General features: G+C 41.4%; 2 protein-coding genes across 8 annotated transcripts in view; both read left to right on the plus strand.

The window, feature by feature from the left end:
* Positions 1-227: 227 nt before the first annotated feature.
* ATP5G3 (ATP synthase, H+ transporting, mitochondrial Fo complex subunit C3 (subunit 9)) lies at positions 228-3,604 on the plus strand. The gene is made up of 5 exons (XM_017837154.1): positions 228-274; positions 354-431; positions 1,407-1,484; positions 1,853-2,046; positions 3,363-3,604. The coding sequence occupies exons 2-5, from the start codon at positions 393-395 to the stop codon at positions 3,475-3,477; spliced, it is 426 nt and encodes a 141-aa protein (XP_017692643.1). The 5' UTR covers positions 228-274; positions 354-392; the 3' UTR covers positions 3,478-3,604.
* Positions 3,605-7,647: 4,043 nt separating this feature from the next.
* Positions 7,648-16,844, plus strand: part of ATF2 (activating transcription factor 2) — a 47,724-nt gene continuing 38,527 nt past the window's right edge. For 4 of the 7 annotated variants that reach the window (XM_017837165.1, XM_017837198.1, XM_017837217.1 and 1 more), the window contains exons 1-2: positions 7,648-7,743; positions 11,510-11,542. The gene's annotated coding sequence lies outside the window, so the exon portion shown is untranslated. The other 3 variants (XM_017837175.1, XM_017837192.1, XM_017837184.1) reach the window with 3 other exon arrangements.

Consider the following 16,844-nt stretch of genomic DNA (forward strand, 5'->3'; position numbering starts at 1 on the left):
GCGCCACTAACACCACACCCCCGGCCCGCCCTCACCATTCGCCCCGCCCCTCTCGCCCCGCCCCTGCTCCGCCCCCGGCTGGCGCGATGCTACTGCGGCTGCGCGGGAGCAGCGGCGCGCGCGCGCGCGCGCGCACCGCGCCCCCCGCGGCCGCCAATGGCGCCGGCACAAAGTGACCTTGGGCGCGCCCCGCCCCTTCCGCCGTCCGGCCCCGCCGCGCCTGCGCAGCCCGGCCCAGCCCGCCCGCCCTCGGCCCGAGCGCGGCAGCCGCACGGTGAGACCCGCGCCCCCCGCGCCATCCGCAACCATCGCCGCCCCCGCTCGCCGCTCCCTCACTCTCTCCCTCTCCGCAGAGACGCCGGATCGCGACCCCCGGGACGCCGCCCGCTAAGATGTTCGCTTGCGCCAAGCTCGCCACCTCGCCCTCCCTGGTGAGTGGGGGCCCGCGGGGCCGCCTGCGCCTCCTCAGCGGCTGCGTCCCGGGCGGCGGTGGGGGCCGTGGCGGCGGCGGGGCGCCCGCGGGTCGGGCGGGCCTGTGGGTCCTGCGGCGGGGCCCCGGGACGAGCCCGTAGCGAGAGCCGCCCGCCCAAGTGCGGAGGGGCGAGGGAGGGGCGGTCGGACTGCGGCAGGGCCGCGTTCTCCTTCCCGCCTCCTTGGCGGGGGCCGCGGCCCGGTGCCAAGGTGAGGGGCCTCCACACACAGCGGCAGAGGGGGAGGGTAGCGCAGACGGTGGCTCTTGGGCCTGCTGCTCTCCGCGCCTCGCTGTAGGTCAAACTCCAGCCTGTTGCTTGTCCTGTGCAAGGCCGGGACTTTTTGCCCTTGCGGAGACAAAAGAGTGACCTGCATGAAAACGATCTCTCTGGCCTGCAGAACGTCTGGTTTTGCGTGGTGCAGGTACAGGTTTACCCTGCAGGAAGAGATTTGTGCAAAAGCCTATATGACCTTACGCTGCCGGGAGCCCAAGGACACATGCAGGCCTCTTGTGAAAGAGAATTCATTCATTTGTGCCTCGCTAGATTTAAAAGTCTAGATTACACCTATGCATTTATCAGCTTTGAAATTCATTTTGAAGGCTTTTATTTTTTCATTTCAAAACGCATATCACTGCCTGCTGATCTGTCGGGCCTTTTTGTTGGTGTTTTGCTACATTGTCAGCATAATGCATGTACAGGGTCATTGAATGATGTGGCTGTTTGCACTAACATCTGCTGAGATTGGTGCTGTCAGATTGCATGACAGTACTTGCTTCTCTATCATTGATTGTATATCCAGCTGTGCAGAGATGGCCGTCTTTCAAGGAAGACAAATGGCTTAGTAGCTAATAGCCTTATAATCTTACAGACTATTGTATGGAACAGCTGTGATCAAATGTTTCTTCTTTTATAGTTTTTTTCCTCCTCTTGCAGATCCGTGCTGGATCAAGAGTCTTGTACAGACCACTTTCGGCGTCTGTGTTGTCTAGGCCAGAGATCAAGAATGGAGAGGTACCTTATAAACAAAATTCTGTATCTTCTTAAATTACCTGGTGAGCCTAAATGTCCTCAGCCTAGAGTTCACTTGTACTAACTCAAATACCTATAGTGAAACTTAACTTAAGTGAAACTTAACTTAAGTGAAACACCTAATAATACTTGTTGTTGTCTTGCTGTTTTCCCTGAGAAGTGTTTCACATTTAAAGTTGATGCTTTTAGGTGGAACAGGTAACATTCTGAAGTTTTTAACTCTTTCAATGTCAAAGAGCTTGGACAAAGAGCTAGACATTTGATCTAATACAACTTTTAATACTGGATAATAACACTGCCACATGGTCTTGTGTCTGAATATAATGCTTTTTCTTGTTTTGTTTTCTTAGGGCAACTCAACAGTTAACGGGGCCCAAAATACTGTCTCCCGACTAGCACTTAGAGAATTCCAGACTAGTGCTATCAGCAGGGACATTGACACTGCTGCCAAATTCATTGGTGCTGGTGCAGCCACAGTAGGTGTGGCTGGTTCTGGTGCTGGTATTGGAACAGTCTTCGGTAGTCTAATCATTGGTTATGCCAGGTAATCAACCTCTCTCTCTTTTAAAACTCTTAAGTTGTATGCAGATGTGTCTTGAGATAGAACCCCCAGATCAGCTAAGTTGTAGTAAGGATGTTGGCACTGTAATAAATTCTGTTAATGATTACTGTTACTGATAAACATGGCTGAATAGAATCATATGAAACTGTACTATATTCATCAGGACAGCTCTGTTAAATTCAGAACTTTGTACACTCTACCTGGAGGAGAGCCATGAAAGAAATTGCACCGTTAGACTTGCTTGGTCTTTCAGTCACTGAAGTCTAGTGTTTCAGCATTCAAGCCTAGAAATGAATTAAAAATCCATCCTGGGTCTTTTCCCACGTGAGAGGAAAAGTCCTAGAGAAAAATGGTCTGAAAACTAATAATAAGGAGTGTGAGTCTGTGTGGTTTAGTCTTCATAGTCAGGATTGTTGTTTATAAATGGATGTTTAATTCAGTTTTCTAACACATTCAGCTTTGCACTCAAATTATGTAATTTATCAAGTGAGTTATCATTCCTTCTAGAAATCTGAAGGGGGTGAGGGTGAGGATTCTGTAGTAGGGAAATTTCCACAATTTCCACATAACTTTGCAACATTCCTGTTATATGATTAGTTCACATGGCATCATGAAAGAGCAGAACTGATACAGGCATAGAAAAGGTTTCATATTCTTCATTGCTCTTTCAGCCAGTTAAGCCTTAAGTCTTATTTCTTAACAAAGATTTTTAAGCCCTACTGAAGACAAGTTCACTTTCCATTGAAGAAACAAGTATTTTCAGTACAAAATTAATGCATTGTTTTTTGAATTTGGCATGAACATGTCAATAAGAATTTGTAGAACATTACTTCATGGTTTTATGTTGAATACTTTTTCCTCTCACTCCTTGAAGGTATATTCATTGCATTTTTGCAAAAAAATGCTGTGAATTTCTCCCCCCCATATTGACTTGAGCTGCTTAAAACATTATAAACTACCTTGGGAGTATAGTTCTCATGTCACAGATGTGAAATAAATGTCTAAAGCATAGTGCTGATAGTTTCTGCATGGGAGGATGTAGAGAAGTCAAATTCGAAAGTATATATGAGCGTAGTCATAAAAACTACTCATTTGGAAAACCCCTGTACCATCTGCATAACCTGAATCTAGTCTTAATTGCCAACTCATTTGTGTTCAGTGAAATCCTTGCAAAAAAATAGTTCTGCTTGGATTTATTGGAGTTTCCTGTTCTGTAGCAAGGAAGTATGACGTTAAACTGTATGAGAAACATCTTAATTGTAAAGATAAAAAGGTCTTACACCTTCACTTTCTTTTAGAAATCCTTCTCTGAAGCAGCAGCTGTTCTCATATGCTATCCTGGGATTCGCCCTGTCTGAAGCTATGGGTCTCTTCTGTCTGATGGTTGCTTTCTTGATCCTATTTGCCATGTGAATGGAGATCTGCCTGAAATACTGGCATTGGAATGTAACTGCATTTTATGGGACTCCCAAAATGTTGGTGTCATGGAAATTGATGCTATTTCCAAAGTCATTTCATTAAAGATAACTTTAACTGTCAACCTGTTGCCTGCATTTATTGTCTTTCTCACTAGGATATCTGGAAGATGGCATTTTGTTGTTCAGTCGCTGTGGATTTCTCCTGATAATGACGTATTGCATAGGACCTTTCAAACAATGACTTCAAGCCAAGCATTAGTATAGATGGTCATGTGGCTTGTTTGTTAAAATCCACGTGGCATATCTTTGAAAGATGAAAGGATGCAGAGATGAAGTGTGAAAGGCTGTAGTGCTGGCCGCCCTCCTGCTTGCGTTTTAAACGTCCAGCGCTGTTTCTCTGCACAATTTGTTTTTTCTCAAGCTTCCTGATGCATAAGTTGTTCTGGCACCTCTAATAGAAGGAGCTAAACACAAATCCATGGAAGGTTTAAGAAAGTTCTCTTTGTGTCAGTTTTCAGCTACATTAGAAATTTTGATTACCATGGTAAAAGTTTTCCACTTGGATCTGACATGTGTCCCCATTGAACTAAATTAATGATTGATTCAGTTTGGTCCAAATCATTTAGTTGTGACACTCTGATATTATACTCTTGGCTCCACCTAATTAAAAGGAAGAGCTTCCAGTTTCCTAATTTTGTAAAGTCAGCCCTGCATTTTCTTGCAAATTCTTTTAAGAGCATTAGGATCAAAGCATTTTTGTTACAAAAATATTGCTGCAGTATCTATCTGTCCTTCTCATAGTATCTGTCTTGTAACAATCTAAATGCATTTATAGTGTTGTCTACACTTGGAGCAAAATACTTTGTGCTACTGCGGTAATCTGGTCGGGGGGTTGATCACATCTCAAACTTTATTCAGAATATTAATCTGATCATTTGACAAATACAAGCTGAACTTGGTAAGAATGTGAGCAAGCTTCTTAAATGTTCTGTCATCTTCCTATTAAATGGGTAATTACTGAATTAAATATAGATGCCTATCCTGTAGGAAGTGGAGAGAGGATTACTGACTCTCAGATCAGTGCAAGATGCAAGTAAGATGTTTTCATCTGAATTAAAAAGTACCAAATTGGTGTTTACAGAGATGTGGTGGACTTTGCAGTGTTAGGTTACTAGATGGACTTGATGATCTTAAAGTTCTAAGAGACCTTTCCTTAAAGGTTTTTCCCAACCTAAATGGTTCTGTGATTCATGTAACATAATGTGGCCCTAGCATGAGAAGCAGCTTTCCCCACATGTTCTTAGGACAAAATAGGCATCTCTAATACAGAGAACATCCTTTTATATATGTGAATTTCAGGAGTGTAGAATATGTAGCATCTTTTAAGTATTAGCTTTATCACAATACAAGCAGAGTCTTATATGACAAGATCTAGAAGTCAGGGTTTTGTGGACAGGAGTAGGAGGTGAAGGATATTGCAGGTATCTTCCATGTCTATACTCATGCAGTGTTGATTTTAGGAATTGGCTATTACCCATTCTCATAAGCTGTTGAGTTGCAGAGCTGACATGCAGTGCATTTACCCTGGTTGAAAGGTAGATAATCTAGACTAAAGCTTGTATGTGTACTGCTGTCCTGGTAGGTGATGAACTTTATTCTGTTCTTTCAGTACAGCAGAGATGTCTGCCGGTATCTGATATCACAATCTACATTTCCTAAAATCATGGACAGTCTAGTGGACTAGCTTAATTCAAGCTTCAGATTTCCTTTTCACTGGGATTTGGCCAAACAGGCATCTTCAAACTTGTCTCAGTCAAGTCTAGCTCCAGCTCTGTTAATTCTACTTAGAAATTTGTTTGCAAATAAAATGTTTATGCTGAGTTGTTATTATGTGTTCGGTGTAGATAGAAGACCCGGCTGAGCTATTGCTCTGTAACCTCAGTAAGAAAGCCACCTGGAGTCACCATGAGTTACTTGAATCAGGTTTGAATAATAATTTCTGGATTTACATCCCATATTTTCCCATATGGTTCACAGTGTCAACATGTACCCTTTTTCTTGTGATCAGCCTTTCCTGAAAGGCAGCAGGACATCTTGGGTGATCCTGTATCTGGATGTGAAGTCTGTTTTAGTAGTAGCATCTCCCCAAGCTTGTTATCTTTTAAATCACTCAGACTGATGAACATAGGCCAAACTCAAGCAAAATTGCTGTTTGGTTATGCCAATCGTGAAAGAATTGGATCTGGATTTTACAGATAAAGATTAATCAAGGACTTTCAAAACATGGCCACAAACCTTCGCACAGAGGATTATCCTCCTTATAGACAATAAGGGGCTTAGAGTTAACGAGTGATGGGCAGATGTTGACAGCTGAACTATCACAGGACACATTGAACCCTTTCTCTATTCCTCTATTTTCCTTATTCTTAAAAAACAGAGCTTAGTTGGTCAATTTGAGTGGTCTGACAAAGAGTACTTGCTCACAGAAGTGTCAACTATAAATGTGTAAAAGACTAATTTTTTTTTTTCCAAAGAAAATGCCAATCCAACCTCTTTGGATTGATAGAGCAGGAACAGACCAAGGTCTCTCGATCTCCTCCATAACAGTTTACATCAAGAAATCTTTCTGTAAGTCAGACAAACCAAATTTAAAGTTTTTTGAGGTGATACTGTAGGCTTCACTCCTTGAAACCTTTTTCACAGTTTCTTCTGACATGCACCATGCTGACCACAAAGATTGTCAACTCATGAAAATTTGTGTTAGAGGTTCTCCAGACTCCCAACACTGTTCATGTTTCATTGTTGAAGATGAAGCTAAGTGAAGCAGAGATCTTCATTGTCTCTGAATAACTGTTCTTCCTGCTGTTCAGGTAGATCAGGCCTCAGTGGTGTGCACAGTGTGTTATTCTAATGGATAATGAAGGAAATGCTTATGTTAGCAATTACGCTCTTAAGTTATTGCTGCAGGTAAAAGTGAACATCCTGCTGCTGTTTTTTTTCATTTTCCTTGTTTCCCTCTGTCTGGTTTTTTGCACCAGTTTCAGAGTGAAGAAAAGGACTTGCAGTTCAGGTTTTTTTGTTCAGGCTCAGGACTGCTGCTGCCATGTGATGGTGGAGCTAAACTATTGAAAAATGCTTGCTTCCAATACAGCTTTTAGTCGCTCTGTGAAGAAAGAAATATTTAAGATCTCTATTCCTCTCTTCTGCACTCACATTTGAGTCCTTTGCAACATGCTACATTAAGGAATAATACCACCTTTAAGTGAAAAGTGTACTTTTATGCAGTGCTTTTTATCCTACCATATCTCAACTTTTCAAAAGTGCTATATAGTGCCTACCAAAACAATACACAAGAAATGAAACATACTATATTGTCTTTTGCAAGTTCAGAGAAACTCAGACAAAATGTATTTTACTGGGACTAACACTACTTTTTTAGAAATACTTTATTGTTACAGTCTCATAATCTCAGATCAGTCTCAGATCAGTTTGAAATGATACACAGGCACAGAATTAAAACTTCATCCGTGATTCAGAGCACATACTAGCTAAACTGTGTTGCCATATAGGGTTATATTTTTTTTAATTAATCCAAAATGCTTTTAGTTCCAACTGTGTAAAATAGAGGTGCTTGCCATCATTCTACAGTGCTGCAGCATTTTTGATACATCAACTATGGCGAACGTTTAGCAGAACCACGGCTTCAGGCACATGCCAAGCTCCTGCCCCGAAGAGAGAAGGGGGAAACCTGCGTGAAGAGAGATGGAGAAACCAATGTAGTGTAGCCAGTACAGGGCTTTGGAGGTCTGATTATTCCAAAAATTAGATGTGACAAGCACGTGAAGACTTGCCACTGAGCACAGCCAGGCAGTGGTGTTTAGACCCTGCCTGCTGCCTTCCCTTCGCAGCAGCTCCCAGCCCTCCCGCAGCAGGGGACGGGCGCTCCATCCCGCGCTCCCGTCCGCCATGGCTGCACAGATCCTGCTCCTCCCACCGCGCTGGGCCCGGCACCGCCACGGCCCGCCTGTCGCGGCAGAGGTGCTGCCCCGGTGAGGCAGCGGAGCCCTGGGCAGCCCCTCGTTCGGTGTCCGCGGCAGGACCGGGCGCTGCTCCCGCCCCGCTGGCTTTGGGCGTGACGGCCGCGCCCCCGCTCGCCACGTGACCACCCCGCCCCCGCGGAGGTGTCAGCGGCGATCTCGCGAGAGGTGACGGAAGCCCGCGGGGGACCCGGCCTTTAATGTGCGGTGCGGCCGCGTTCCGGGTGAGTTTGTAAACACGGCCCGGCCCGGCCCGGCCCGGCCCCGCGGCTCCTCCTCCCTCCGCGCTGCGGCGGCGTCGGGCGGGCGGGGGCACCGGGTGCGGCGCGGCGGGAGCGGCCCGCGCGGCGGTAGGCGGGGGATGCCCGGGAGGCAGTAACATGGCGCCGCCGCCGCTCTCCGCGGCAGCCCCCTCCCCCAGCGCGGCCTGCGGCTCCCGCCGCCCCTAGAGCGGGGCGGGGCGGCCCGGCCGGCGCCGCGGACACCGGCACCCGCCGGGAGGTAGGGCCTGGCGGGGCGAGCGGGTGGGCGAAGGGGCTGCGGCGCATCCGGGAGCGGGAAGCCCTGCGGGGGCAGCGCCGGGACCTGCCTCGGCCCGACCCGGCCCGGCCCGCGGTGGTGGGCACAGGGCGGGAGGAGGGGGCGGCCAGGCCTCGCCTTTTCGCCTCGGCTCTGCTCCAAGGAGGCGTCCTCCCCATCCATCTTCTGCTTTGGAAGGAGATCTCGATCCGAGCCTGTGCTGGTGCGGAGAGTGCCGAGAGGGGTGCGGGTGTGAGGGGCGTTGGACGGGGAGGTGCGAACAGCTTTTCTGCACCACAGGGAGGTCTTGGCCTGCTTGGGGTTTGGCCGTGGCCGTGGACCTCCTGGACCAGTTGCCTCATTGACTTTGCCTGTTATTGTGCATTATGCCTCTCGAGTTGCCTAATAGAAGGTCTGTGAAGCTTTTACGTGAAAAAGACCCATCACAGACTCTCAATCAGTGATGGCTGCACGGTGTTTCAGGCACGAATGTTTTATGCCACGATGCAACTTGATGTTTGTAGTTAGGGCATGTGTGTGCTGCCATGTTGCTTCTGCAGTCTTATTCATTCTATAGCCTTTTTCTATCCCTATTCTTGAAGGGAGATCCATGAATGTCTTCATGTCCTGTGCATGCACTCCGTGTCAGTCATTTGCTTTTCCTTGTGTTGCTGTCTCCCAGAGATGTTTATCTTCAAATAGTGATGCTGTCGCCTGTTCCCTTGCACTGGAATGAGAAATTTAAATAAAGCTGAAAATTCTGAACCATTCTCTGCTTTCCAAATAGTGACCTCGAATATGGCCCAAGTGTATTTTATTTTCTACCTTTTAAAATAATATTTTTGTTTTCTTCTCATCAAATTGAATTCATGGGGGTGAATGTCATGTCCCCAGATCTGGCTGAGTGTAAAACCAGATAAAAGTTAATAAAAACAAATGTTCCTGAAGTTAAGGTCATAACACTGTTAGATGTTAAATTCAGCACCAGCTGATAGGATGAGGATGAGGCCTTGTGGTCCTGGTCTTCTACAGGTGTTCCAAATGAGATTTCTTCAGCCATCCTCTGAAACAGGTTGCTGTTTAGTTAATGGACATCCAGTTGCAGACATAATTTCAGAGGGGCAAACTATAGTTGAGTTAGGCATTCACTTAAATTCTCTTGAGTGGTTATAATTCCGCATTCAAGAATCAAAATTGTTGTCTTGTTAAAAAACAAAACAGTAATTTTGTCAAGAATTGCTTGTTATATAGTGCATCAAAAGAATTGTGAAATAATAAAAAACCTTAATGTGTCCATAAAGTGAAACAGCTCTTTTAAAAATCCATTTTGACTTTATGTTTCAATACTGATATTGCATGTTAATGCTTAATCAATTAGTTGAACTTTTGATCTTCACAATGTAGTTGATATTTCTATCCTAACTTGGATTCTAGAAATATGAGTATGTTTGGTATGTCTTTTTCCAGAAACTTCTAGACTGTGCAGTATCTAACATAAGGTGCTTTCAGCTCTTAAATTTGATCATACATACTTTTATTAAGTGTTGTTTTCTCTTTTGTGACAAAATGTTGAACAGCTTGAAATATTATTCTGATTATGGTTTCATTACATTCTGGATGTACATAGTGCTAAAAATTCCTTTTCTCTCATCAACTTTTTTTTTCTTCCATTCTTAACAAATTTAAACTTACAAATGCACATTTCTAGCTCCAAGGAGTTTTACTAACTTTGAAAGTTTCTTATGTCTAATATCAACATTTTTAATGGTTTCTTAAAGTAGTCTTGAATTTCTGTATAAAAACTATGCATTAACTATTCTCAAAGGTGCAAACTTGATTCAATAATTTTAACTTTTTTTTTTTAACAATTAACAGATTTCAAGTTATCGTTGTCCTCCTGCATAACTCAACTGCGTTTGTTTCACGTATAATGTGCACTCTAAGGAGGCATTGGTTATAGTTAGTGATAGAAATATGAGTCAATATTTAATAATAATACAATAAATATTTTTTTCAAGTCTGGGCTGTACTGTTTCCAACTTTATTCTCCGTTTCAGTGCAGCCTGAGAACTTTTCCATTAGCTTCACTTCAGATGAGAGCTTCTCTTCAGTAAAGCATTCCAAGCAAAGTATGTTTCCCCTTTCTAGATGAATGCCAATGGTCGTTGATATAATTACTTATATACAATGATCTTATAGAATAAGATCATTCTGTTTTAATGAGCAAGAAGAGTCTTGTAGTGGGATATTTTTGATATATTTAAAGATTTTTTTAAAAATTAAATTCTTAATTATTGTATTCAATTTTATAATTCAGGGATGCAGTCTGAGAAAATGTGAAAAGGAAGTGACTTTTTGTTAAGCTTTTTTTTAATTTGTTGAAAGTAGTGTAGAAAAAGGAGGTTGGATTTCTAGTGTTTGTTAGGTTGATGGGCAACATGAAGATGTCCAAACCTAGATAAATGAGCTGGGGAAAGTAAGCCCTAATATCTCTGTAAGCGAATTGTAAAAAGATGGGTGGAATATTAACCCCTTTATATTTCTTCTTCGAGGTTCATTGACTTTCCATTTATCTGCAAGAGCTGTAGTCACACAGCCTGAATTTTTAATAAGTTAAAGAAAGATCAAGGTGCCTCTGAAAAATACTGAAGCCAGAGGGTTGAATTAAAAGCTGCCTATCCAGCCAGTAGGAAGCATTTGGCCTAAGGACCTTTCTTAATGCCATTACTGTTCTCTCTTTACCAGAAAAGTGTCTTCTTGTAGATGAAGCCTGCTCCTTCAGCAGAGGTGAAGGAACTTAATTGCTTTGTTTCTGTATATGTGACTATCTCTCCAACTGGCTTTCTTGTTCTTATTTGAACTTGTTAAGTTAATCATTGTTGATTCTTGGATCTGTTCTTCTTGTCTAGAGGCTCTCCCCTCTACAGAATTTAGACAAACCATGGAAGGTATAGAATTAACTTTAGACATCAGATATAAGCAGTTAATTAATAATATCAGCACAAAGTGCGTAACATTTGACTTTGTTAAAGAAAAAATCTGAGCATTATGCTACAGGTGTTCCAGTCTTCCTTAGTCTTCCCCAGAACTCTCTGAAACAGATCATGTGTCTTCTACAAAATAGCACAACTTTTCTACTAAGCAGTATAGTCTGAAGAAGCAGCTCCTGTTTTCCTGTTCATCGGGTTTTGATATTTACAATCTTTAAATATTGTGGACTATGGGTTGTAGTTTCCTTGCAGAATCTACTGAGCTACTTTCTGGCAATCTTACTTTCATTATGAGGACAAATGTGTTTATTTTTCAAATTTTATCTCCTCCATTTTCTTCATCAATCAGTTTTAATTTTTAGAAATGCTGAATCCTACAGTGTGACACAAATACAGTTAGTCAGATCGCTTCTGAAAGTGCACTGTGATGGTCAAGTATTAATTACACTGCTTGCTTTACCTTTCTTCTTTTGCTTTATAGGAAACAGAAAAATAGCTGTTCCAGTCCCTCCAGGTAAGTGGAGCAATGCTTTTTTTTCCTTTAAAATACAAAACTTTAATTTTTTTTAATTTATGTCACTTCTTATTAAGTAGTATATTCTACCTACTAACTTCTGATTTTTACTCAAAATTTGCAAGTCTACCTCTACAGAAAATTGTGGAAATAAGGATAGACTCAAATGTGGGAAGTGATTAAAACTGATGCTTTGAATACTGTATGCAAGTGTTGAAAGTATAAAGGTGCCACATTCATTTTGATTTGTGTTGATTTGTTTGATTGCATTAGAAAGCCATCTCTTTTAATTTTGAGATGTTTAAATCTGGAAAACAAAAATAACTGCCCGTTACGTTTTTGGTGGGTTTTTCCCCCCTCATCTAAAGAAGCTAAGCAAAACACTAAATTCAGCTCTTCAAGTAACTAGTAAGAGAATTATCCTTTACTGTGGCAAATATGTTCAGTTCACTTTGAGTAAGTACCTCAAGTAGAGCTCTTAAAGTTGACAAAGACTTAAAAATATTGACCTTATCATTTTATGCTTCAGTTTCCTGTTATAAAATGAAGATTTAAAGTAAAGTTTTATACTATCTAAAGTAACTACACACTATGATGAGATTTATAGAAAAGCTTAGTAAGAGTTAATAATTCTCCTCACAGTAAGGCTACTGTATCTTGCAGTAAAAGGGGGACAGTCCCAGATCAAATGTAAAGAATAAAGGGAAATGTTGACTAGACATGATCAGTCTTGAGGAAATGCAAACATCCTTAGGAAAATACGTCACTGATACTGTAACATAAGCACTTTGTAATGTTTGGACCCAGAGAAGACTGAATGATGATGGACTACTGTAATTCTAACTCATCTCAGTGGCCTAATATAGCTTTTGTCCAACTTTCATCTTTTTTCAAACCAGAATGTACAGATGTTTCTTGAGTTGGAGCCACATGGAAATGATCAGTCTGGCTGCAGAGCTTGGATGTGCTTCACATGTGAGCAGTAGTAGATAAATCAGCTACTACTGTAGCTGCAGACTGACAGATTGTCCTCTATGGACTGTCCAGTTTGGGGGCTGACACAGTTGTGAGAATGTGCATCTCTTCTTGCTGGTTGGCCAGCAGAGGAATGCTGTCCTTCAAAAGGTCCTTTAAGGTTTTTGTTTGTTTGTGGGGGTTATTTGTGTTTATAGTTGTCTTTTCTGTGTTCAGCTCTGGCAGTTTTACTCCGTGCTGTCTGTGTCAGCCCTGAAGTGTCAGGAGGGCAGTCTCTCTGTTGCTACAGTGCTTAAAATAAGTAATCACAGGGTAAGACTGCACAGCCCCTGAGCAGGTTCGTGCATGGAGGTCTTTCAGCACAAAACTTGCTTTCTACAGGTAAAGCAGAGGCTTTAGCTATAAGTCTGATGAATCTTTACTAGAGATGTGCAAAGAATTATTTTTCTCAGCAAATTTGTAGAGGTTTTTGCAAGGACTATCAATATATATACAGTTTAAAAAGCTACTTAAATAGAAAATAAATTTTGAAAGAGGGTGTAAGTTGTGTTTGCCATGCTCCTGTATGTGGGAAATTAAAAGAAGACAGAAGAACCTTTACCAGTAAAATAAGCCAATAAGACGTGGTTTAACTCAGTGTATGGTATGATTCTATTCTTTTACAAATCATCTACAGAAAGGTATTTTGAAAGCAAGCCTCAGACTATGTAGTAATAGTTTCCACAAAGTGTCCTCAAGATGTTTAATTAAAATCTTATAGAAATATGCAAGTAATTGTTGAAGCTAATTTTGTAGCACATTTAGGTAAACATTAGTGTAGCATTGTATAGAGACATCTTTATTTTTAAAGAAGCACATGATCCTAAATATTAGTGAATTACTTGCAAACCTTGTTTTTATTTCTCTGTATTATATATATCTTGAAGATGTATATGTACTTATTTATATATTTTACTGCACCATTTACATTCCAAAAGCAATAGAAGAGGCTTATGACATTTTAAATAGGCATGCTTTGAAAGTGTTTTACTTTTGCATTGAAAGTATGGAGCAAACACCAAAAAAGCCGAGAGTATTTTCTGATTTCAGTACCGAAGGTGATTATATTGCCAAGATTATTTCATGTTTTTCCCATGTTCAGCTCAGATCCTGTTACTGTATGACTTCAGATTCTTTGTATGGACTTCTTTATGCTACTGAAAGGAATGTAGGGTTGGAAGATGACAGAAGAAAGTTGCAGTTCAGTGGATTGTAGTAAGAATCATGTCACTGAATGTTCATTTTGTCTGAAGAGGATAGTTAAGGCTGGAGTTTCGCATTCTGATTGGATTCCTCCAGGAATCATCTTTTTTTCTGTGGGTCAAGGTGTTTGCTGTTGCCTGGTAACAGTCCAAGGTGTCTATAATTCACCTCTACTGATGGGGCAATCACTTTATGTATTTTGTTTCTCATTTAATTGGGTGATTAACATTGTTGTCAAGATGGCATTTAAGTTGCTATTTTGGTTTTCAGGGGGATAGTATTACTGTGATATTCTCACTCAGAGCAACCAGTTTCCAACAGAGACTCTTGAAATCAGAGCGGGAATTACAAACATTTTTTTCTGAAAATTTGCCTTCTGTGTGTTAGTCTTGCTGTGCCTGTCAGGCAGTGTAATCCAGAAGGAAAAGAGGAGGCAAAGGTTTGTTTGTATTTTGTAGCAGCAACAGCTTTAGTTGTTGGGCTGTGAAGTTAACTATGCAGACTCTTCTAAAGCTGTCAGAACATTTCCCAAGCTTGGATTGTCTATTGCGGTTGTTCACCTCTGTTTCTAGCTATGATATCTCTATGGTATACTTTAAATTTCAGAGTTATCTTGGGTTGCTCAAAATTTCATCCCCTCAAATTTTGAATTCCTACAAGGATGGAGATTCCACAGCCCCACTGGGCAACCTGTACCTTGCTCTTAACTTGCCTGGTGTGCCTTGTGAATGTTGCATCTCATCCTTTTCTTGTACTCTACACAAAGTCTGGATCTGTCTTGTCTATATGAATACGTCAGATAGTATGAGATAGCAAGTATATCCTTCCTTAGCCTTCCTTCTCTGTTCTGAACAAACTTTGCTTCTTGATATTCCTGTTTTGATGAGGCCCTGGGTGGTTTCTCTCCAGTTCATCAACTGTCTTGAGGGGCTCAACAGTGGATATAGCACTCCAGCTGTAGCCTTATGAGTGCCAGATAAAGGGGAATAATCAATTCCCTTCATCTGGTTGCTGTGCCTTTGCTAATTCATCCCAGTAGCCTGTTGGCTTTCAGTGCTGCAAGTGACATGATGCTGAATCACATTCAGTTTTTTGACCGCCAGGAGTTAGAGATTCTGCCCCTAAGCTGCTTGACAGCCAGTTACCCCTCACCCTCCACTGCTGCATGGAGTTATTTTGTTCTAGGTGCAAGCTTTGCATTTGTCCTTGTAATACATAAATACAATTCTTATCAATTTGGCAACACTAATGAATGCAAACCCTTTGTTTTTCCATCCTGTCAGATCCAGTTTCTATTTAGATTTAAAATGTCAGAGGTCATGCTTGGAATGTGAGCACTCTTTTAGGTGCAAAAATTTCAGTGCTTCAAGATAATTTTTTTCTTCAGATGTTAGCTGGAATCTTTTTACAAGGGATTACCTCACAAAATTCCATGTGGCCTGTAATCAAATAATGTTACAAAGATGAGGACATGAATTTATCTCCAACTTTTTTTCCAGTAAGTTTGCCAGGAAGACGGCACTGCTTTTCTTTTTCACAAGGATTGATTTTTAATTTATATATCAGGCATTCAAAATTCACAGGCTTCTCAAACCAACAGATGGAACCAGACAACAACTTCATATGCAAATATGTGCTTTGGTGATACTCCTTTAAAAGGGAAAATGAGCAGACTTAAAAAATTGACCTTTACATCTTATCACCTAAGAAAAATGCTAACAGTATGGATGGAGTAGATTTTATGGCTGATACTATGCATTTCTCAGAGACTGACAAGAAGATACAGTAACAGCAGAAAAAATGTCCTACGTGCATTTTGGTTAATCAAAATCTTCATCGTTTGGATAAAAAACCCAAACCCAGAATTGTTTCTTACGCCATCAGACATTTTTGATATGGATGTAACTCTTCTGCTCATAATCCTTACGTGTATATTAGCATATGGTGGCATATGTAGCCTTATATAACTTTATGGTGTCCCTTGATCACAGATTTTTAAAAAAAACAAATTCCTTTTGAGATCTCAATGAGATAGAATGCGTTTAAAAAAATAAGATTGTTGCATAGCTGGAGAAGGATAATAAGCTTGTGGGATAGCTTTTAATTGTCTGTTGAAGTTCCACATAATGTAAGGATATAATCTTAAAACTTCATTGATAAAGACCTTATCTCTTACCCTGAAGCCGTAGTCATGAGACTTGCCCATAACTTGTTAATACTCTTTCTTAGTGAGAGTATGAAGTTCATAGTTTGAACAGTTCAAGAAATACTCTTTCAGAAACTTGAGACAGGTTATGAACTATTTGCAAAGAACAGCAGAACAGTCTCCATCCCTGATTTGCTTTGGCATCTTTCCTTTGGGACGTAATTGTTTCCCTGAACTGTCAGTGCCAAAGACTCTTAAAGTTTCTGGCAGCCATTCATCTCTTCTTGACTTGTGATCTCAGCTCAGTATCCTCATTCTGTTAAACATATATTTAGATGCGACAGTTTGGAATCTCCTCCGCTGCATGTTTTGTTTCTTTGCTGTTTGATGTACATGTCCAAGGACACTGGGGTCCCTTCCTCCTTGAAGTAATGTCCAAAAAGTCTGTACAGTTTTTTACTGTACAGGTACAGGCAAAAGGATGAGGTAACATATTCACTATAGATCTCTGAGGTAATAAGTGTGAAATTTGCTTAGGCGTACTTGATTTGTCTTGTGTCTGGTGTTCAGTGGTGTACCAGAAGTGTGCATTCTTAGGATGGCTAGACAGTTCCAGAAGCCTTGCAACTCTGCATGACCAGCATACTGGGGGAGAGATGGATTTATTCTGCTTATGATTTTTAATCATAAAGGCATCTTTATTTATCTTTATCTGCTTCATCAAGCTAAATAGTGTTCAGAACTAACATTGTTAGTTCTCCATACAAATACTCACATTTAAACATGAATGTATTTCCTCCAGGGTAAAGCCACAGATGCCACAACTAATTAGAGAGGATGTATTGAAGTAACCATTTCTTTGAAAAACTGTTGTGTTTCATGGGTGAATAGTGGGCATTTTGTCATTTATCTTTACAAAGTCATGCATTATTAGATTTT

Source organism: Lepidothrix coronata, unplaced genomic scaffold, assembly GCF_001604755.1.
Source record: "Lepidothrix coronata isolate B3197 unplaced genomic scaffold, Lepidothrix_coronata-1.0 Scaffold7, whole genome shotgun sequence".
In the NCBI taxonomy this organism is placed as follows: Eukaryota; Metazoa; Chordata; class Aves; order Passeriformes; family Pipridae; genus Lepidothrix; species Lepidothrix coronata.

What these genes read in the sequence shown, in the direction of transcription:
- ATP5G3 (XM_017837154.1), top strand. Translation starts at nt 393, where the DNA reads ATGTTCGCTTGCGCCAAGCTCGCCACCTCGCCCTCCCTG. An exon ending in TCGCCACCTCGCCCTCCCTG is followed by an intron (nt 432 to 1,406) that starts GTGAGTGGGGGC and finishes CTCCTCTTGCAG; the next exon opens with ATCCGTGCTGGATCAAGAGT. An exon ending in CAGAGATCAAGAATGGAGAG is followed by an intron (nt 1,485 to 1,852) that starts GTACCTTATAAA and finishes TTGTTTTCTTAG; the next exon opens with GGCAACTCAACAGTTAACGG.